This window comes from Pyricularia pennisetigena (genome assembly GCF_004337985.1).
Source record: "Pyricularia pennisetigena strain Br36 chromosome Unknown Pyricularia_pennisetigena_Br36_Scf_18, whole genome shotgun sequence".
NCBI lineage: Eukaryota > Fungi > Ascomycota > Sordariomycetes > Magnaporthales > Pyriculariaceae > Pyricularia > Pyricularia pennisetigena.
Window position 1 is genome coordinate 46,741 of NW_021940930.1, and position 22,084 is coordinate 68,824.

General features: G+C 50.9%; 3 protein-coding genes across 3 annotated transcripts; 2 read left to right on the forward strand and 1 right to left on the reverse strand.

Annotated features, from left to right (window-relative positions):
- Nucleotides 1–409: 409 nt before the first annotated feature.
- On the reverse strand, nucleotides 410–2,021 carry PpBr36_11276 (uncharacterized protein; the record flags this gene model as incomplete). The annotated part of the gene is made up of 3 exons (XM_029898378.1): nucleotides 410–415; nucleotides 910–1,526; nucleotides 1,655–2,021. 3 exons carry the CDS (start codon nucleotides 2,019–2,021, stop codon nucleotides 410–412), a joined length of 990 nt encoding a protein of 329 aa, XP_029743293.1.
- A 1,109-nt stretch (nucleotides 2,022–3,130) lies between these two features.
- Nucleotides 3,131–4,045, forward strand: PpBr36_11277 (uncharacterized protein; the record flags this gene model as incomplete). Its single annotated transcript, XM_029898379.1, has 2 exons — nucleotides 3,131–3,156; nucleotides 3,292–4,045. 2 exons carry the CDS (start codon nucleotides 3,131–3,133, stop codon nucleotides 4,043–4,045), a joined length of 780 nt encoding a protein of 259 aa, XP_029743292.1.
- Nucleotides 4,046–18,485: 14,440 nt separating this feature from the next.
- PpBr36_11278 (uncharacterized protein) lies at nucleotides 18,486–19,161 on the forward strand (the record flags this gene model as incomplete). The annotated part of the gene is made up of 2 exons (XM_029898380.1): nucleotides 18,486–18,837; nucleotides 18,890–19,161. 2 exons carry the CDS (start codon nucleotides 18,486–18,488, stop codon nucleotides 19,159–19,161), a joined length of 624 nt encoding a protein of 207 aa, XP_029743291.1.
- Between the last annotated feature and the right edge of the window lie 2,923 nt (nucleotides 19,162–22,084).

The window sequence follows — 22,084 nt, forward strand, 5'->3', positions numbered from 1 at the left end:
GTTAACTAATCGTGTGCGCCTCATGCAAGCCAGGTTGCGATGCATGGCCGCTGTGAAAACCCCATTGGTTGTGTCCGGCCTGATAATGAAATTGAAGGAGCATCTTTGAGGCAACCAGTCTTCATCGGCCAAGAAATGTGGCTCATCCTTCTCTTACATCGAACTTCCATGCAATGACGCATACGTCCGAATTATAACGTCCACATTGTAAAGTCCCTCGTTACGTAAAAACTGCAGGCAAGCGTGAAACTGACGCTCGTTCTCAACCCTCAGACAGCGTCCCACAGCCATAAATTCCTTTTCCTCATCGAAGCATACAGCAGAACGGTTGCAGCTGTTTAAAATTCCAATCAACATTCGCCAAGAGGGCTTTTTTGCAGAATCTGTGATGTCGTCCAGAGAAACAAGGTCACGCCTATCGGTATTGTCAGCACGTGAGATGTTGAAAACAACCGATGGAGACTTTTGTGTGTTGCGACTAGCTGGCTGTGGTGTTGTTGGCAACGCATCGTCGGCCGAAGGTGACTTGGCGTTATTTTCCCATAGAGATGCTCCTTCAATTTCATCGTCAGACCCTGAATGATCAGTCGAGTCAGAGGTACGTGTAACGACGGTGTTGCCTTCAGACCTGATAGGATCTTTCAAGCCCGACAAGGACACTCCGGCAGTGGAGTCCAATGGAACAGAGCGATAATGTCCCAGTCGATTATTCAAGTCTCGTTTGGCGACCAACTCCATTGTTTTACTCATGTCTTTGATTATCAACTTGTAAATTCTGTACAGTTTCGATCCCGTCGAGGGCGGAACTCTCCATGACAGGTAGAGTTTTTGATGGCAAGAAGAGACCGAGTAGGATGACGGATGGCTTAGAAGGAACCTATGGCACAAGTAACAGCTTTTCTTGCTCACCCCTATGAACCGAAACAAAGGGGCAACATTCGGATGTTGATCGTAAAAGTTGACGAGCTGCATCTCGGCGTGCACAGCAAGGTGCAGAGTACAGGCCTTCCTGAAGCGTGCTTCGGGGTCGCCAACGTTCCACACAGAAGCCATCCTCGTTGCGAATTCCTGTTCGTGTTCTCCAATTACTCTGCGGAGAACTCGACTCAATGGCCGCTCGGTATTTGGTAGCGAGAAGCGGACCTTCGGGAAGGGGCGGACGGTCTCTATCCGCATCGGACAGAACAGTGCGGGAAATTCCGATGCAAGTTGGCATAAAGCCCTTGATGCAACTGCGTACCTCCCAAGCTTGTATAGACTGTATATAAAGCGTGGCGGCTGAGAACCTTGAGCAGAGAACGCCACATCGAGATATTTCGAGTACTCCCATTTGGCTTTCTCCGCCCATATGACGTGAGGCAATAGCTGCGAAGGGGATGCATCTGCAGATATGACAGCTGCGATTGCTTTGAAGCTGCTTATCCATGAAGAAAATTGCTGGACTTCATCGGGCTCGAAACCCAAGGCTAGTCGCGAGAGAACTCTTTCGGTATCCGCAATTTTCGACCGAACTTTCAGGAGCTCCGCTAAGTAATGCCGGATTTTGTGAATGTCGATACGAATGATTTTTATTAAAATTTCTGTTCTTTGCGCAGATCTGAATCCTGAAAATGCATTAGTTGTGGGTTTTACAGGGGCAAAAGCGCTGTCTTACCTGTAGCGGCTATCTCGTTAAGGTCTGACATCAAGTCTTGAAGACGAAACAGCGTCGAGTCACATACACCAGCATTGCTAGCAACGCGGACTACTGTTCCGTCGGGAGCGCCTTCCTCCAAGGTTGCGGCTGATACTTTGTCTCCATTCTTGTGCGTTGAAGCCACGAGGGCCAAAGAATCGAGAAATTTTCGCTTCAGGACACTTTCACGGGATTCACCTGGGTCGGCATTGCGATCGAGACTGTTGGCGGTGGGGCTGCCGCGTACCGGATCAAGCAGGTGGAGAAGTACCGCATTCTCTATGAACCTCTTCTGTATATTGCCCGTTATCTCATAAGCAGCCATTATGGTAGCATAGTAGCGCATCCATGGAAGAATTTGAGCAAAACCTAGCACTTTTCCACATGAGGGTCGCAAGATGTTGCGAGCCATGAGCTACAATTGGGTGCGACGTTTCCTCTTATGTTACGACACTTTCGGCTCCCCTCTAGCAAAGTGCGTGTTTTGTAAAAGGTTGTGTAGCAGTTTAATAAGTGCGAGCTCCCTGATCAAACTTCTTGTCATAATGTATCGTTTAGAACTGTGTCGATGTACCAGGCGAACTGAAATCCATTCTGGAAACGTCATTTAGCTTTCAAGAACGCCTCTGGTATGGAAAACGAAGCATCATGGTATGCTTTGTGCTTATTTTCAGGTGAGGTGAGCTGTTCAAATCGAAACCTTAATATGACTGAAGTGCGGGGAAGGCGATACGATGCCAGTGGGGAGGAGACATGCGTGTGGGACACTAAAACAAATCAGGCATAGTTCGCAAGGCAACATGATATTGCGCTTGCGTATAAAGCTTCGATGTGGGCAGGATAGCACCTGATATAGTCTTCCTGGTTCAACTCCTAATTCTAGTGTAACTCGCAACAGCCATGGCTCGACCACTTACTTTGCGTATTCGGGAAAGGCAATCTGGTCATCAAAGAACGATAGACTGTGTACGATGGCCCTCAATCTGGGCTAGTTCCAAGTTCCAGACGAATACTAGAGTCGTATTCGGCAGCTGCTCATAGTGCTCATAAAAGTGGAGCGCGAGCCAACTGATCAAGATATTCTCGATGGGACCAAAGCAGTGTTGTAAGCGTCCCAAATGCCTTCATCTTATATCTTTGTCCAACGTCCCACCCTCCACACAATTCGCCAATCATGTGCACTTATCAATGCGTGAGTTTTTGGACTGCAAAACCAGGCAACATGGAGAGCTAAAAAGGTTAGCGGCCGCCGTGGTAATGCGTCCAATACAAATACATGTGGTGGTTTGTCTGGAATCCACGAGTGACAAATTTTGTGGGGCATTTCACGTGCCTCAACCCAGGATGCGCCAGCGATGGGTGGTTCAGCAAGAAGATCGGAATCTGGATCCGGCAATTTCTCGGCGGCCGCTACAAGTCCATAGCTCGCCGCTTTGCGCTGTCAAGAACGCAAACATGACTAAAATGGGTGGAATCAGGCTGTAAATTACCGGCTGCTACGCCTGGCGCTTCCAGCCGATGGATTTGTTGACTTCGAGCCTTGGTAGGACCTTTTCACGTCTTGTCCGCCCAACACAATTTTGTTGCTGACCTTTTGCGTGGCCAATACTGCTTAGCACAACCGCAAGAATTACTCCCGAAATCCTCCCGAGGTCTTCTTCGTCGGGGAAAAAGGTCGATTACTGTTTTATAATCAATGGTGCGTCCGCTTTCGACCAGCCGGCTATGGAGGCGGCCAACAGGGCTGGCACATGGAAGACACCGGCACAAATCATCGAGAAACTGCGGCGCAGAACGCCCGGAACATCAATCAATCATACCGACTTTGGCCCACTGAACAAATGGCCCATCGCCCTTAGCGTCGAAACGAAAAGACCCGGCGAGTCGGGCGAGAAGGCAGAGCTGCAGGTGGGGGTCTGGCAGGCCGCACAGTGGAGGTTGCTCGAATGGCAACGGCAGGAACAAAAGCACAAACTGCAGATTTCACGGCATTCACAACAATCACTGGCCGCTATGGATGTGGAAGACGAGAGAATTGAAGGAGAGGCGATGGTCCGGGTCATGGGCCAGAATAATGCCGCAGTTACCGTAACCAGCCAGACCTCGATACCTCCTATCACACCTGATTTAGCGTTTCTCCCGGCACTTATAATTGTCGGCCACGACTGGAAATTCGCAGCCACGACTCGAGAGGATTGCGATGGCGGCCGGACAGTACTGTGGACGGAATCTACGATTGGTAGCACCAGCAATCTGCTCGGCATCTATAGGATTATCTGGTGTGTCCGCCGGCTGGCAAGGTACGTAGAGGAAAGGCATTGGCCGTGGTACTCTGAGCACATTCTAGGCCTGCATCTCGAGACAGAGTGACAAAACATGACAGAAATGGGCGATGACGAGAGATAAACCGATATAAAGCCTTCTGTGTGAGGAATGATGGCGACAAGGCAGCTGTTGTATTATTAGAATTCGTTAAGGGATCCGCGGGGCAAAGCGCGTAGCATTAGGGGTGGGGGCTCGAGAATGCAGAGATAAAGAGCATGCGGCGAGGACTTTGCTCGAGCTTGGCGCCGATATGACAATTGTTAATGTTGCTGTCCAAACGGCTTTCGAATCCGGCGCGAGTTGGGATCGTAGCTTTGCTGATGAGCTCGGCGAGAACATTGTTGGTATAGACGCGTTATAATTAAGATTCAATGTTTGCCACAGTGCTATCTGGTGAGTTCAAGCATCCTCCACCATTCATGGGTCAGACCCACCTTTGTTAGCGATTCACACCCAAACACACCAATAAGCTTAACAGCTGAAGAATTTTCGCCCTCCGGGCGCCGGTCGTCATGGCCTCACCAGAGGTCTCAAACCGCCGCGCGCGCCCGCAGAGCACGCCGCAGGCTTTTCCGCAGGGCCAGGCCGAGTCGGAACACGTGTCTTTCGATACGCGCACCGCTAACGCGCCTGAGCCGGCCGGCCGCGGAAGGTACTCCAGCCTCCCGGCCCTGGCCATCAAAACACTGCAACAGGAGCTGGAAAACGTGGAAACAGTCGGCAGCTGGCTCGAAGAGGTCTTTGCAGCCAAGCTCGAAAGCTTACAGGCCCCGGAGGACGCCGCGCTTAGGAGAATTGTTCTCGAACTTGACGATGTGATCAGCGGCTGGTTCCTCAGTCGCACCCTCCCTGAAAAAGAGCGTTCGCGCTCCCCGTCGCGTTCGCCGACCAGTTCCAGCGAAAGGCGCAGCATTTTGATTACAAGGACGGGCACGGCGTCGTCGGCCTCTAAAGGCAAAGGCACGCCCACTAACAAATCGGTCACATGGGCCGAGCGAGCCGCCACGCCACCAGCGGCGGCCCCAACGCAAATTTTAACCCCGGCCACGCGCTCGTACCCGATACGTACGACGCCCGGCAATGCACCTGACAGCTCCGCAACTCCCTCCCAATCGGGCCGGGACCGCCCCCAAGCCCCGAAACTTTTGACAGAACAGCCGTCCAACCGCATCCTGATCCGCGTAAATGACAAATTGCGGATGGTGACGAGGGAGCCATACGCGGTAACGACCAAACTGGCCGAATTGGTCTCGGTGCCACACAGTGAAATCCCAAACGCCAAGCGTACCCCCACGGGCTGGGGTGTTACGGTGGCCTCTGAGGAAACACGGCAAAAACTCCTCAACCCCAACGCAGTTAAGGCCATTATGGACGCATTGGACGCGCGGGAAGTCACTGTCCCGACAACCTGGCACACATACGCCGTCTCTGGAGTGCCCCGAACGCTCAATTGCCTGGACGGAAGAAAGGACGTACATGAGGTAATCCAGGAGGAAATTACCGTGGCAGCAGGCCAGCAGCCAGTCAACTGGCATATTTCCAAGCATGGATACGACCCGCATACGGCTGAGGGCACGTGGATAGTGTCTTTCCTTCAACCCGTAAAGCCTTTTCAGCTTTTTGGAGTGTCGAAACGTGCGCGGAAGGTTGAAAAGTCACGCAAAATTACACACCACCACGATGGCTGCCAGGGATATTGCGAAATACGTCGCTGCGTACGGCAAGCGCGTTGCGGCATATGTGGTGAAGCAAAACATGCGACAGAGGAAGAGCCGTGCAAGGCAGCCCCCAAATGCGTTAATTGTCATGGCCATTTCCCATCCGGACATGAGAACTGCCCTGCCCGACCTTTAGTGGTAAATGGGAAGCTTGAACGACCTTCACAGCGTAAACTAAAGGGGATCCGCAGAATCGGACGTGCCAACCGTGCCGCGATTATCAACGACCGGGCTGAGGCGGCCCGCCGAGAGCCAGCACCTGCAATCCCGGTCCTAAGCACCTCATCGCAGCATTCGCAAACCTCGAGCTCCCGATCGAGCATTTCAAACAAAAGAGCGCGGCCATGCGAGGCGGCAGGGGCGGACATCCGCAACTTCCTGCAGGTTGAACAGGAACGCGTGCACGACGAAATCGTTTGGGCAACCGAAATGGAGGAGGACGCAGCGGCTGCCGAACCTTGCCCCGCTGATGTGATAGACTTGGAAGCAACCCGTCGATTAATATGACGAAAAACTCGCTCGGCAACATGCAGCGGGAACGCCTCGACGTAGTTTGGGCCAACGTAGGCAAAAGGATGGGTATGCATCTGAGCCTATTGGAGCTGTGCCACCAGAGAGAAGTGGACCTGGTTAACGTCCAAGAGCCATGGTGCGGGCTAAATACGACTACACAAACGCACCCGGGCTATGATGTTTTTGCGCCAGTGGACGAATGGCACGCCAACACTTACGAAGCCATGACTGGGCTCCGGCCCCGGGTGCTCACCTACGTCAAGAAGGGGGCAGCCCTAGGGGCCGCACAACGACGGTTACCGCAGGGCCAAAATACGCGGGATATACTCTGGCTCGAAATTAACGGAATATTGTTTGTTAACGTATATAGGGCTCCGGGCACTGAGGCCGCGCTGGAAATGGTATGCAATACCGTGCCAAATGGACCCACGGTGCTAGGCGGCGATTTTAACGTAGCGGCTGCTGCATACCAGCCGGGCCGCGCAAACGCACGCGGAGGGGATCAACTGACGGCATGGGCGCAAGCCCAGGGGATGAGTTTCACAGGAAATATCGGCGTGCCCACCCACCGCGACGGGGGTTTACTGGATATGGTCTTTTCCAACCTCCCCAGCACAATAACTGTGGTTGACAGCAGTTTTTACACAGGCTCCGACCACGAATCCCTTTATACCACGCTGCGGACGCGCGGCGCCCCCCGCCCGGAGGCGGTCAACGTTTCGGTTAGGGACGACCGGCTACCAAAGTTCGCGGAGCTACTTGCTTTTGGCATGCAAGACATGCCGGACCCGGGATCCGCGGCCGATGGCTACGCATTGGACGCGTGGGTAGCTGAATTTACAATTTTATGGGAGCAAGTGACGTGGGTCGTGGGTACGCCGGCGGGAAAAAGGGGCAGTTCGGCTCCCTGGTGGACCGAAAACTGCCAGCGGCTCTGGTCCGAATTCCAGCGGGTTAAACGGAGCGCTGTAAATAGGGCAGACGCCTCTGCCGAGGAAAAAGCCTATACGAAAGGGGTGCGGGCCGCGAAGCGGGAGTACTGGAGGCACCGGATCGACCAACTGCGCGACGATAAGGATTTGTGGAACATGGTGGGCTGGCTGGGAGCCGGACCACGCCTCCGGTCCCCGCCGCTGGTTATTAACGGCGAGCAAGTGAGCGAGCCTTTAGCAAAAGCGGAAGCACTGCAACGGGAGGTGCTTGGCCGATTTTCGGCGGAGGATGACCTGCAGGGAGACCCCTTGGAGGCCTGGTCGCCGGACGAGGCTAAAATCCCTTGGGACACCCAGGTTAGTGCGGAAGAGGCGGAGCGCTCCTGCATTGGGGTTACGAGCACGTCCCCGGGCATCGACGGAATGACCGTCCGGCTACTAAAAGCCGGATGGGCTTCGTTGGCCGAGCCGGTGCGCAGGCTCTACCAACGTTGCCTGGAACTCGGACATTTCCCAGCGCCTTGGAAGAAGGCCGAAGTCGCGATGCTACCGAAAACGGGGAAGAAAGACCGGAGCAGCGTTCGATCCTGGCGGCCTATAGCCCTCCTCTCCTGCATCGGAAAAGGCCTCGAGAGGCTCGTTGCACGCCGGATAGCTTGGGCCATACACGACAACGGGCTCCTTAGCTGCACCCACGGCGGTGCCCTACCCAAACGATCGGCGACGGATCTGGTTTGTGCCCTCGCCCACGATATCGAGCAGGCTCTAGCTCGCGGGGAGGAAGTCACCCTTGTCGCATGCGACGTCCAAGGCGCCTTCGACGCCCTCCTCCATGGGCGATTGATACGGAAAATGCGGAGCCTCGGGTTTAGTAAAATGCTCCTCAGGTTCGTGATTAACTTTTTAAGCGGCCGCCAGGCCCGAGTCCGGCTGGAGGGTACGACCACGGGCTTTAGGCGGCTCGGGTGCGGCACCCCGCAAGGGTCTCCCCTTTCCCCGATCCTATATATGCTATATTTGGCGTATCTCGTCAAAAACGGTACGAAGTGGCGGTTGGCATATGCAGACGACGTGCTTACATGGAAATCGTCACCCTCGTTGGAGGAAAACGTACGTTGGCTGGAAGATAAACTCCGGGATATGCACGAAATTGCGGCGGAAGAGAAAATCCATTTTGCAGCGGAAAAGACAGAGGTGATCCATATCACTAAGAAAAGGCACGGTCGCAACCCGGAAATCCGGATTAATGGTAGAACGGTTACCCCGGTCCAACTACCGGGCGGTCGACGCGGACAAAGCGCCTCCGGGGCCGAGCGCTACCCGGGCATGCGTTGGCTTGGTTTTTGGTTCAGCCGACGGCTAGACGGGCGCCGCCACGTGGCCGAAAGGGCTGCCAAAGCAATGGCGGTCGCTGCTCACCTCAAAGGCTTTGGGGCAGTAAAATACGGACCGCCTGCGGCTGCACTTCGCAAGGCAGCGGTGGCATGCGTGGGTTCCTCGGCCACCTACGCAGCCGAGGCATGGTACAACCCAGCGCACAAACAAAGAGGACTCCTCAAAGCACTGAACAAACCGCTGGTTTTAGCGGCACGGGCAATCCTCCCGGCGTATAAAACCACCCCCTCGTCCACTGTTCTCAGGGACGCAGGATTACCCTCGGCCCGCGTCGCGCTGGCCTACACCCGCCTGAAATACGGCGCCCGACTAAGGCTCGCGGACAAGGGGCACCCCCTTGTCAGCCGCCTGCGTGAAACACCTCGTGCCCGCAACTCGGGCCATTCGGCCACAACCCTGCAAACGGCTGCACAACTTCTCCCGCGGATCCGGAGACTAGAGTTGCGCGCACCTCGCAATGCCCCGGATTCTCGCACTGACCCCACCGGAGGAGTCCCGAAAGAGGAAGCGGCCCGCCGCTTTATCGAATGGCTGGACATGGTATCACCTGACGATATCGTGGTATATACGGATGGTTCGGAAAAACACGAAAACAACTGCGTCCAAATAGGGTACGGATGGGCCGCTTTTAGGGCGGGCCTGGAATTTGCCGCAGGCTCCGCATCTATTACGCCGGAAAGCCACGTTTTCGACGCCGAGGCGATTGGCGCCCTAAAAGGGCTACAGGCGGCAGCCAAGGCCCAGCCAGGCGCCCGGATCTGGATTTGTGTGGACAGCACCTCGGTTATTTGGGGTCTTAGAGGCGACGCGCCGCGTTCGTCCCAATGGGCCTTTCTGGAGTTCCATAACCTTGTCGATCTACTCCGAAAACAAGGTACCGAGGTTCGGGTCCGTTGGTGCCCTGGGCACCAGGGAATCCCGGGAAACGACCGGGCTGACGAGCTGGCCAAGGCCGGCTCCGCCGGACCGCCGGACCCAGACCCGAGGGCTCAGCAAACCACGTATAGCGGTGCCGGCACGGTCCTCAGAGCCATTCTTTCGAATATAGAGAAGGACTGGTGGCGTAAAGAACTCTGTGAACGGTCCCCCGCATATAGGGAATGGAAATTCAAATACACACCGAGAAAGGAGCCCGAGGAACTGCGTTTGCCAAGACCCCTACTGGGCCATTATTTGGCCATGAGGACCGGCCACGGCGATTTCAAAGCCTACCATGACCGTTTCAACCACCAGGATGCAAACACCTCGTGTGCCTGGTGCTGGAAGCGGACCTCCCCTGAACACCCGGTGCACTGCCGCTTTTCGCGGGCGGTGTGGAGAAACTGGCCGTGGCTTGACAACGAGCGGCCGATCGGGCCGCCAGACCGCGCCCAACGCCGCAAATTCTTCCAGACAAGCCTCGGGCAACCGAAAAGCTTTGAGGCGTTTTCGATAGCCACCAACTACTTCAGCGCCCGCCCCAGAGCGGCCCGCCAGCGCCCCGCGCGCCACGAACGCACTTTACGCCTAGGGACACCGATCGTAAACGACTCGAACTCTGACGAGGAATAGACTTACTGCCTTTTCACCCACACTTCACGGCACAAGCCGTCAGACGAACCCTCCGTGCACCTTAGGCACGGGGTCGCGTCAGTGAACTAACCCCCTAAGCAGGACCGGGCCCGAACCCGGTCAGGCACGATCCGCCTCTGCCCTCCTTGTTTTCCCCCTGTGTAAATAAAGAAGATAGAACGCGCGCCGAGATACCCCTCGGGAGGTTGCTAACGGCCGGCTAACAAGCCGGGCTGAGCCCGGCGTTAACTAATACTACTACTACTAATACTACTACTACTACTACTACTACTATCTGGTGAGTTGTATTCCTGATTAAATCTTTCATCCCAGAGTCTAATGTTGTTACCCATCACGGAACAATCCTAAGCCGTAATCAGATCTAAATGATAAACTAAGATATAACGAAGTGTTAGTCGGGGTGCTGTTCGGGATCGTGATTTTTGGGCTGCTCGGTTTGGGGTGGGGGGTTTGGAATGGGGGTGGTCCGACTTAGGTTTTAGGTTAAAAGTGACGTAAAGCCTGGGTGGGTATTGTGAGTTGAAAAGCCATTTTAAGGAAAGAAAAGTAAAACATTAACTGCCTAATCTCAAATACAAAAAATCACCACCATAAAATTTTCCAACGTTGCGTGACATGGATTCACAAAAGTCACCCTAAAATGTTGTTACTTTTGACTTATAAGTAATAGGGCAGATGCATTTTCCTAGCTGTCCTATTTTCGATGCGGTAAAGTAGTTGGCGAAAGGATTAGAATCGATTGCTCATCGGACCACGCTTCTTGAAGCAGAGAACCGCAGCCTTCGGAAGGCCAATGAAGCGCTTAGCAAACGACGAAGGGCCAAAAAGACACATATCCGTAAAGGAGGGTCATGTACCGTACATGAGGTTCAGATTTCGTTGCAATTAACAAGCGCAGATAATCCAATAATAGATGACGAAGGTGAAAATGGGGAGGGAAATAATGCGCGACTGGCGACTAACCGGCGCTGTGGCAATTGTGGCAGTATAGGACATAATGCACGCACCTGTCAGGAAGATGCAGAAATGTCTGATGTACATATTTCCGACTGCATTGAGGTAAAATAAGCAATGCAGGCGTTGCAATTGAAGTTAGGAATGGTGTGGTATAGGAAAAGTGGCCAGGGTACTGTCCTGGCCAGGGTCCTGTACATCCACGTTAGTGAAAGTCGGGACGGAACAATGCTCAAATGGCTTTGGAGGCCCTCCGCTTACTATTGCTTCAAGAAGAAAAGGTTATATTACTGCATGAAGTGCACTGGCTCAGGAGGCACATTTGATTGGATTGAAAGGGATGTTGAATTTTGGGCAGATTTTCTTAGCTTAGGGTTTTAATCTTGATTTTATTAACGTGATTCATCAGTACCCTGGAAACTGCACCTTTGAGCCGCTCATAACTCTCTCTTGCCGATTCAGAAAAGTCATTTATTTTGAAGTTTAAGCACTTTATACTTTACATTTGCCAATGGTTGGGAAATATTCCTTCTTTAACATCGTTCCATCGCATCCGTCGGGGCTTTCTCTATACATTAATGAAAATAGGATTGATAACGACGAGCTGCACAGGAATTTGGGCAGTGAATTCGGAAAAGATGGAAATTCTATGGTGTTTGCATAAAGATCTTACTAAACGGAAGAACATCTACATTTAACCCCGCATGTATAGGTGGCTTTATGCTCTACTGTGTTCTCTTACCGCCCAAGGATATCGAAAAAGGGTTAACTTGGGATCGGGAGTGTCACGGCCAGGGAAAACATAGCACGGAACTAGTCTATTGGCATCTATCGACGAAGATTCTACTCTGAGGAAGAAAGGAAACAAACAAAGTTGCTGAGTTTGACGTTTGTTGACAACGTCTGTAGGCAGGTTGTCGAGCGACACATAATTGCACCCCTTCCCGAGAGTTTTAACCATCTCCCGATTCACGGATGATGAGCTTTTTCGAATCGGGGCCGAGCCGGAGAAGCAGAAGCAACGGCGGGAAGAGCTCACAGCCAGGGCCAAGAATCTGAGACGCAGCCTTGCAGATCTCCAGCGGCCCTGATGAGTTGCCACGCTACTTCCACGGGCTACGAAACGCCACTGCTCGCTGATTTCCTTAATTGAATTTTTATCCAGTTACGTGTCTGCTCAGACACGGAAGTTGTTTTTTTAAACTCCTGTTACATGCTGACGTGCGTCGGTGTGCTCGAGTATTTCGACGGGCCGATTTAACATGGGCATGAACTTCGAGTTTGAAATTATTGAAACCAACCCGCCAAGTGTAATAGGGATTATGGAGTTGCAAGGACGTAACAATTCTATATGGAATGCTAAGAATAAAGTAGCCCTTTATCGATAAGACAAGGATAAGTTTCGGTTTATGATAACGGTTAGGGCAATTTGGTGATTCCGTACACTTTCAAAGAATGTCCCTGCGTGCTCCCAAGGGTGAACATTGCCAAAGTCGAAGACTGTAAGTTTCGGCTTCAATATGCCAGAAAGTCTTGATTCCTATGAATAGCGGCTCTCCTTGAGCCTCAATCTGAGCATATGGAAGGCGACCTCACTCCCAGGAGCAAGAAATATACAGACATAATTCACCGCGGCACCAAGAGGGTAGGGGCTGAGTCATAGGCGGCCGATCATGAGTCAGCTAGCCAACTTGCGCAGGCTAGGCTCTTCGTCAGGGCCCTACTTACGTCTGGGCTATGTAAACATGAACAACATACGGGTAGGAGAGCCACGTGACTGACTACGTATAGTTGATAATTGCCTAGCTAGTTCATATGACCGTACGGTGAAGGCACAATTGGACGCAGTACGACCGGTCAAAAGAAGGAAGGTGCAAATGGACCCCAATGAGGCTTTTGCGGACAAAAGGCGCTTATCGGATGCTGGTGCTCGACGGGCATGGCAGCCACCAATCGCCCGAGTTTGAGGGCTATTGCAAAAATCATAATATTATTCCGCTTTGCTTGCCTGCTCATTCATCTCACCTAACCCAGCCACTTGACGTCGGAGTGTTCTGTGTCCTTAAGCGGGCGTACGGTCAAGAAATCAACAGCTTCATCCGGGCCCACATCACTAACATTAGCAAAGTCGACTTCTTTTTAGCTTTTACCGCGGCTTACAAAAATTCAATGACGAAAGAAAACATAACCGGAGGTTTTCGAGGGGCCGGACTTATCCCCCATAGCCCGGAAACGGTTATATCCAAATTGGATGTAAAAGTACGGACGCCGTCACCCAAAGAGCTTGCTTTTCCCAATGCCGACCCTGGGTTTCCCAGACGCCTTACAACCCGACAGAAGCTGTTTTTCAATCAACGCTTGTTAAATCTCGAATCAGCCGTCATCAAAGCAGCTCTCCAACTCCGATTTTCGAAGCAGTAAAACAGCTAACAAAGGGGCTGGAGTTAATTGCCCATCGAACTACACTTCTTGAAGCAGAAAACCGCAGCCTTCGGAAGGCTAATGAAGCACTAAGCAAACGGCGCAGGGCTAAAAAAACACGCATCCGCGAAGGAGGGTCGTCTACCGTACAAGATGTTCAAAACTTGTTGCAATTGAACAATGCGGATAGTCCGATATTGGATGACGAAGGTGAAAATAGGAGGGAAGTAATGTGCGACCGGCGATTAAACGGCGCTGTGGCAACTGCGGCAACATAGGACATAACACACGCACTTGCCAGGAAGATGCAGAAATGTCTGATGTATACAGCTCCGATTGTATTAAAGTAAACTGAACGACATTGCCGTTGCAAATAAACCAAATATTGGTATGGTGCAGGAAAGTGCGCGACTCGGTGTCCTGCGCGACTCGGTGTACATCCACGTTAAAACTTACCACCAAAAAAAAGGGTTCCAGCCTAAAAAATACCTAATTTTGCTCCAGCGCGTTGGCGACCTCGCGGACGCCCCTGCGCTGCGTCGTTATCTTACAGCATTGTTTTGTCATCGGAGCTGCCAAGGCTCATTGGTAACGTCCATACGCAGCTGTTGATCCTTCTGTTCAGGGTTAAGGACTGTTGGACCCACAAACTCCTGCTTGCCCCGCTGTCTGGAGAAGACGAAAAACGAAAGACACCAACGCTTTCCAAAGAACGGTTGGCCAGTAACAAGGCTGTCGAGAAAGACCACCATCCCGTGGCCAGGGCATTTCAAATAGATGCAGTTCCATCGTCCGGAGGGTCCCAGTAATTAGATAAAGCCAATATAACCTCTCCTGCCCGTCTTATGGCGCCTTTTCATCAATGTGGGTACATATCCGAGAAACTTTCTATAACAACCTTCTTCTTAAGTGTGGAGGCAGCAGCCTCAGGGAGCAGGTCTAAGCCCCGTTGCTCTACTTTATTTACTCTGAATAAAGGTCACCTAGCTGCAAAGACCCCACCGGCGGCAGCGGTGCACGGAGCACTTTCGATTGACTGCAAACCATGACTTTGGGCCGGTTTACAGCTTTCCGGGGCCAATGGTAGCCAATTGGGCAAACGAAGCAGCGGGGCTGCTGAAACAATTGTAGAATTTGTTGAAAAAATGGCGAAGATTTAGCACTTGCGGCCGACAGATCTCACACCTTCCAGCGGCACAGGCATCCGTCAACGCCAGCCTGCCAAGCACTATAATGGCAGACCAAAGGAACTCGGGCGCCAGAGGAATCAGGCACGTCGCAGCTCAAAAAGGCTGCACGTATGAGGAGGAGTGGGTTATACGGTCAACCTCCTCCCGTATCTATCGCAGAGTTTACCTCTGCCGGCCTTTTGCCATATACCGTAGCATGGGCGAATTATCTCCTCGCCAAAGCGCCGAGGTTTCCCGCCGCCACAACTTCCTAAGCCTTCCCAGCCTACTCAACTTCAATACCGACAGATCTGCAAAGCTATTCAGCTTGTTTATATGTATTTTATAGTCTGGAATTCCTCCACAGTTGCATTGCGGTTTTTTATCCTTCATATTTATTCTCTGCAAGCTTCTCCCAGCCTTTAAAACCCATAATGAATTCTCGTTCCGATTGCCAAAAGGCAAAGTTTACTTTTTGGACGAAAAAATATACCCCACCCCACCACAATCACCTAGGCAGTTTCTGTCATTTGTTTTTGAAGTAAACCCAGTTCCCAAGCATTGTTTGCAATCTTTCCCGTCCCTAACCCCGTTGGTACAGTAAGAGCACCCTTTCCCGCATGTAGGACATTTTTGTATCGTGTATTTGTTTTCCATGTTTTCTTGGGTGGCTACTACAACAAAAATTATCAATATTAGCCAATGTATTTCCCAAATTAGATGCTATGCAAAGAACTTTTACTCAGAAGATTCCTTACGTGAAATAGTAGATTATTTTGATACTTTTGTGATAAAATGTCCTTCGAGGTAGGATACCAAAGGTTTGTATGAAGCAAGAATTGAATTATAGATAAGTTGGTAGATGTTATATATGATGTTGACTGGGTGATGAGGCCAAGTTAGGCACTTGAGGAAACCTAACCGGTTATAAATCACACTGGTCGAGAGGAGGGAAGAACTTACCCTTTGTAACGGGCTGAACCATGCCTTTTTATAACACAGAAGCTTGGAATCTCTCATAGTCTGGGACACATTAAACGACCCGGAAAAGAGCATGTGGAATCACTGTGCCCTGGCTAGCCGACACCGCATCTTTCCAACGTAGGCCGGCACAAACCTTCCCGGCAGAGTATCGGAATGCTACCTCAACCATCCGGTCAAAATGAGATTCGACTTCCATGCTTAGTGAACATGAAATCACAGATTGCTGTGTCATCGTCACACCGCTCTTTAGAGTGCGGTAAAGTGTATTCGGAAGACAACAACCATAGTACGATCAGGGGAAACAATGATCAACCGGGGTGGGGCTGAAATGGAGTGCGGCTTGTGGCAAGCCTTCGCGCTCGATGTCTGTACAAAACTGTCGTCACGCCCAGAAGAGGCAGCCTGCAGGAACCCTGGCCTGAGGTTAGTTGCTCTGTACCGAGCAACAATGCCCTTCAGGCCAACCGTTATTTATGGAGCCCATGAGACGTGGCGTTGCCAGCAGGGTAGTAAACTCAAGCGAGAAAGGGATTAAATCTGGAATATTGGTGTAAGGAAAACCAGGGGCTGACGTTGACGGTGGCCTTTAGGGGTGCTGGTTGTAACGGGCTCGTTCCTATTGGCCTTCACCTCCATGGAGCGAAATAATAACTGGGTAGCATTCCGGAACTCAATGGGATACATTTATGTCGATCTGCACCTTAAAGCATTCTTCACCCTAGCTACTTCATAAATGGGGTATAGGTTGACAAAAGGGGATCATGCCGTTTCAGGGGTATGGCCACTTGGGCACTATGTAAATGGGGAAAATAACCATGATGGTAATCCAAGCCTAGGCCCATATGCAACGAACTTTTTGGTGGCGCGAAGAACCTTGCAAGGTGCAGATCGGCACAAATATATCCCAGTTGAGTACATAGAGGAAAAGGCCAATAAGAACGAGCCGGTCACAAAACACACCCCTAAAGGCCCTATCTGCCTGAACCTCCCTGCTCGAAGTCAAGTGCCAATAAAAAGTTCGAAAAAACCCACTACGGCAGCAAGTCCGAGTCCTAAGATATCCTTGCAATTTGCAACCGAGGTGACCAGGTAATGTATCTTAATTTGTTATTGGTGTTTCTCAGGTCTATATCCTTGAAGCAGCCAAAATTCATCGCAGAGGCCTCCTAATTAATTCAGCTGTGGTCACAGGAGGACCATTATTTCAAAGTGTTATGGTTGCATTCCTGAAGCCAACCGGATATTTAAGGTAGTATTCCCGTATTTTGCAGATAAATGAAACTTTGAAGCAGTAGTGGTAATTATACTAGGGATTTTCAAGGCTAAGCACGGTATGTGGGTAGACAGGTGCACGTCGGGAACGAATTTGGAAGATCCCTTCTTATTCAAATCTTAGTATATCCTGGTTCTGAATGTACGAACTCAGTTGAATAAGTGTATCAAGATCACGGTGGACATTTTGATATGCGCTCAAGGTTTCTTGACTTCCGTAAGAAGGCATGTAAAGATGCAGAAAGAAAGCAAGATTGGCACGACTGGTCTCGTCCAGGATGCCATGTTGTGATGATAGTGAGCAGCAAACCGCATCCAGAAACTGGAAGGTGGGTGTTAAGTTTATAAATGGAACAAATTCCAGTAGCAATTAACCCTGGCAGACACCCAAGCCGTTGTAGTTTGTGACCTGAATGGTAAGGGTACGAAATGCGGGGACCCACAGGCTTGGAAGCACCGGTTTTCAGAATCACCTTTCTATGGGCCTTCTTTGGCATATTAAAACATGAAATATTCACTTCCAGGATTACTCAATTTTCAATGCTTTATTAAAATATTGCTGGCCATACGCAAATCTGCCCCCCCCCCGCCTAACCTTCCAGCAAGACGTACTAGTGAACATAAACTCCCACTCATAGCCCCTTGTACATCTCGTTCGCTTTCTGGAAGGGGAAGTAAGTTGCCGCTCCCCCTTAGGAATGCTACGCTATGATTTTTCTACGTCAGGAAAGGACAGCAACCGGAGAGATTGATGACATACCTTGTTTGGGCTTGTCAAAGCCCATTACCTTCCTTTGACCCTCGAATTGAGTCTGCGTCGGGCGGTGGAGACGGAGGAGGCTGAGCATGAGGAGCTGCTGGAGGTTGCTTAGGAGCATCCATTCCGGCTCACTTTTCAAGGCCGAATGTTAAGCTTGATAGATTTCAAGTGACTTGTACTTTGGCTATAAGATATGGACTGCCTTACTGAAGAAGGCAAACAAGTGAAAGTAGGAATTTGTATCCATCTTTATACATATGCTACCGCGCATTTGGTACAGCCAATACATCTATGTTACCCCATGATCGAGATGTCTTGCCTTTCATTGCTTTGACGTGATGTATATTGGTCGTGAGGAGCTCGAAATTGAGGCCAGCAAATGTTGGCCGGGCCGCCTTTTCGGTCGCCAGAAAATAAGGAGCAGTCGATTCATTGGTAGCCGAATCCAACCCTGGTTTTTTCTTTTTGCTTTTCTCATAACACTGTAAGAAACAAAGTCTTGGTCGCTTTTTTGCAGGCGAGGTTACAAAATCGTCCGTGCCCCTGCGCAATGCAGACGCGTTACATTTTTGACAAGGGTGACGCGATGAAACAAACAAAATATGGACCCATATAAAAGTCTGCAGAGATTCGCGGATTTCCGCAACAATCTGCAACAATCCACAAATGTTCACAGATGTCCGCAAATGTCCACAGATGTTCACAGATGTCTGCAGAAAATCTACTACAGAAACTCCCTAAACCTGTGCTTGCTATTCTGGCGACCTCGTAAACATTCCCGACATCGAATCAACCATGGTGAAAGAAGTAGATGAAGTCTTGCGCCAACTCGAGACGAAATCTAGTTTGATAGTGGAGGCAGGGAGATTTGATCCCCAGCAGAAAGAACGCATTGATGAAGCTTGTCAACTAATAAGAGATGGCGGGCCCAGGGCGGGATCCCCGGCCTTCAGGAAGAAAACGGTCTACACACAATTTCTGCAGCTAGTGCTTGAAGCTGTCGGATCAAATGGCGTCATACTTTGTGCGGCTGGGCTAGGGGCCACCTACATCGAGGCGATGGGGAAACAGGCTCGTAGCGCCGTTCCGGATAGACTGCAAGACAAGCTGTCCAAAGAGTTCGTTCAAGTCGCGTCGAAACATCAAGGTAAGCTGTTCACGCCATCCGTTACTTTTGTTTCTCGTGCTAAGTTTACTAGTCGCCTTGAATGCCAGCCCAATAGTCCCATCTAATCAGCAGCCTTTCTCTGTGGACGGAAGACAACCGCCCTCGACGCTGTACGACCCATTGGACAATTTAAGGTCCTACCAGGAAAATCGGTCGCTCTTTTGGGATGACTTGCCGATGTGTTTGGAAAATCGCGCAGAGGGAAGCCCAATGTTGTTCTATACTTATTGGGATACCCCGGCATATGTGGCATTTCCTATCAGTTGGAATGCTGAGATGCACCTTCTCGCAAGAAATCACTGACCAATATATATATCTTGACCATCTCGATTGGCCACAGCAATGCAAAATAGACCTCTGAAGGCTCGATTGTATTCATCCTGAACCGCTTTTCTCCCCGCTCTGGAGAGAGATCCAAGCAACACGAACATCACCCCTCGAATAATACTTCCATGTCGTATTCCAGTTGAGGACTACCATATTACCCTTATAATTCGCACCGAATGTGTAGAGAGCTTTGGGGGACTTTATGTCTTCAAGATCGCCAGAATAAATATCGACCCTCCCTTGACCCTGATGATGGACGACGATAGCAATGATATCTTCGGAAGGTACGACCTCCTGGTTTTTTTCTGTGTGCCAGCTCAACGAAACATACTACACGAAACTGTTAGCGAGGTGTGTTCTCACGAGACGAGGCCTGTTCATACTTGACTGGAAATATCCAAAATTTCCTTGTCGGACAGTTTTTCTTCGTAGACGGTCGGTTGTTTCGAAGCCATGCTTTGATGAGTATCTTGTCGGAAGCCCAGTTGCCGAGGCACGCAATTCCAGAGTTGAATTTGTTGGGGAAAAGGTTGCAGAACTGTCATATGGCGCCTTTAGCATCCATCTTTCTGCGGGTCTCAGCGATGATTACTCTTGGACTCGTCGCAAAGTCGTCGTCGTTCTGATGGGTAAAAATGTGTGAGCAGGGCCATCATTCATTCGACTTAGTGGCTCACACCCACGCCGGGAGACATTTTGGGACTGTAGAGGACGATATTATGGAGGATGCGCCGGAAGATTCTTACCTGCGTGACAAGATGGTTTTGTCGGCGTTGGTAGTTCGGAACGACAAATCGACGGGCGGGATCTTTGACTCAGAGATTTGGAGGGGTTGTTGCGGGGTTGTTGTAGCTCAGGACGGCGTCAGGTACCAAACTTTGGGCAGCAATAGTTCAGATTGTTCGTGTAAAACAATCATGATTACGAAATCTGTTTGATGGTAGCTAAATAATCAGTAACTACAACTGCATTTGCATCTGCGTGTCATGTCAAGAATTAGGGGCCTTGACTTTCGACAATGATCGTATTGCCACACCTTGGGGATAATGCAAAGTCCACACGACCACAAAAAATGGAACCTTTTTCTGGGCGTATGTGGCTGGAAAACCGGCGGTGCGAGCTGACACGAAGCTGTGGCTTACATTCCTTATCGCTTGTACTCTTATCAGTAGGAACTCAATCACCTGGCGCCCTCATGATTCGTCGCACATATTGTTCTACTACAGCCATCGCATCCTCCACAGCATGGACCGTGCATAGTACTTGAACCCCCCATCTGGCCAACCAACCCTATACATGAACCGTGTTCGACACAACGTCCGACACTTGGAACTGACCTTGAGCGTCAACGAACCGTATTTCTAACCTTCTTGTCACCCTTTGACCTACCGTGCATTTTGAAGTAGAAGCGTTCTCGTATCTCCGTAGGTTGCATTGTTTTCGTCCCTTGCAGCTTCTTTTCGCTCGGTGTTGTGGAAGTGGCATGATTTGAACGCTTCCGCGGGACCATGCTGGAGCCATCACCGACAGGTCAGGCCGATGCCCTTGCTTCACCCGTGCGGAGCGTCATGCTTAATCTCAAGTGAAGCGAAAGGAGTATTCTTGGAAGTGTCGTGCGCGTTTTGGAGGGTGGTTGGGTGCTCGTATTGGGTTGGTGGGAAGCCCTAGCTTGTTGTCTGTTGTTGGTTTGACCCCTGTGTATGGCAACCAAACGACACTCTAACAGCGAGTTCTTCTCGAAACTATCAGCCACGTGAGACAGTGCTGTCCAGACAGCATCCTGTCCTTGTCTCAGAACGTTGTCTATGGGGATCAGTCTTCTGGGAAAAGCTCGGCACTGGAAGTCAATGTGTCCGTGTAGGGTTTAGCAGGCGGGGTGCGCGATGTCCGCCGACGCTTCCGGTTTGGTTCAGGACTATGCTCGAACGTGTTATCGACCGTCGCTTGCGTTTGCGGGCTCGCGGGCCAAAAGGTATAACTGTGCAGAGAGCCTTTCTCTCTGTGAAGATGGTCAGCTTTGGAGTGATGCGAAGGTGCCCGGAGGCCCAGAAACTGCTTTCCTGCCAAGTATCAAGGGAATTCGTACATTGTCGCGGGGGACTATTGTTGGCTTGCGGATTTGGCGTAGCAATAAACCAATCCTGGGCCGCGGTCTGGGGACGGATGGGAAGGGGTTCAAGGTGCAATGGCACTGAAATGGTTGGCGACGTATCGCCCACTGCTCACGGGTTTTTCCAGAGATGGATGTGAGATCAGGCGTAGCGCCAATTTATTGTGGGAAGATGATTGAGAGGGCCTGTGCGCCAGTTGGCCTTGTCCCCTCGCTTATCGATACAATTGATAACTCGCAAAACCCCCGCTATTCAAATCTCACAACTTCGCTGCACAACGACCCAGCTAACGTCTTGGGTAGCGCGTGAACACAGAAAAGTTATTGGCTCTGCCCCAGGATGCAAGGCTTTTACCGTATCACAAACCAAGAGGATCTTAAATCCAAGGCAGAAAAGGTCCTCATACCCACTCGGAGTATCTGTCCAATGCCAAATAATCTAGGCAAGAACTGGCATGTAAGAAGTTTGACTTTTCGTACAGTGGAGCTGTCAGGCAAACAGGTTCCACAATCCCCAGAACTTCCAGCAGAAGCGAAGCCTGTCCTGGATGTGTTTCGTGAAATATATGTATGTATAATATTCAACCCGTTCTAGTCACCGCTAATAACAAATGATAAAGTCCCCTGCAGTTCGCAGTTACGCGGAATCTCAGGGGAAAAAATTGACTTATGACGGTCGCCTCGATATCATATGGATCGAAAGGGATTTTTGGTCAGATGCTCAGAGAACATTGGTACTTGTTGTGCTTCCCAAGCCAATTGGCGGAGAGACAATTCAAGGAGAAGGCA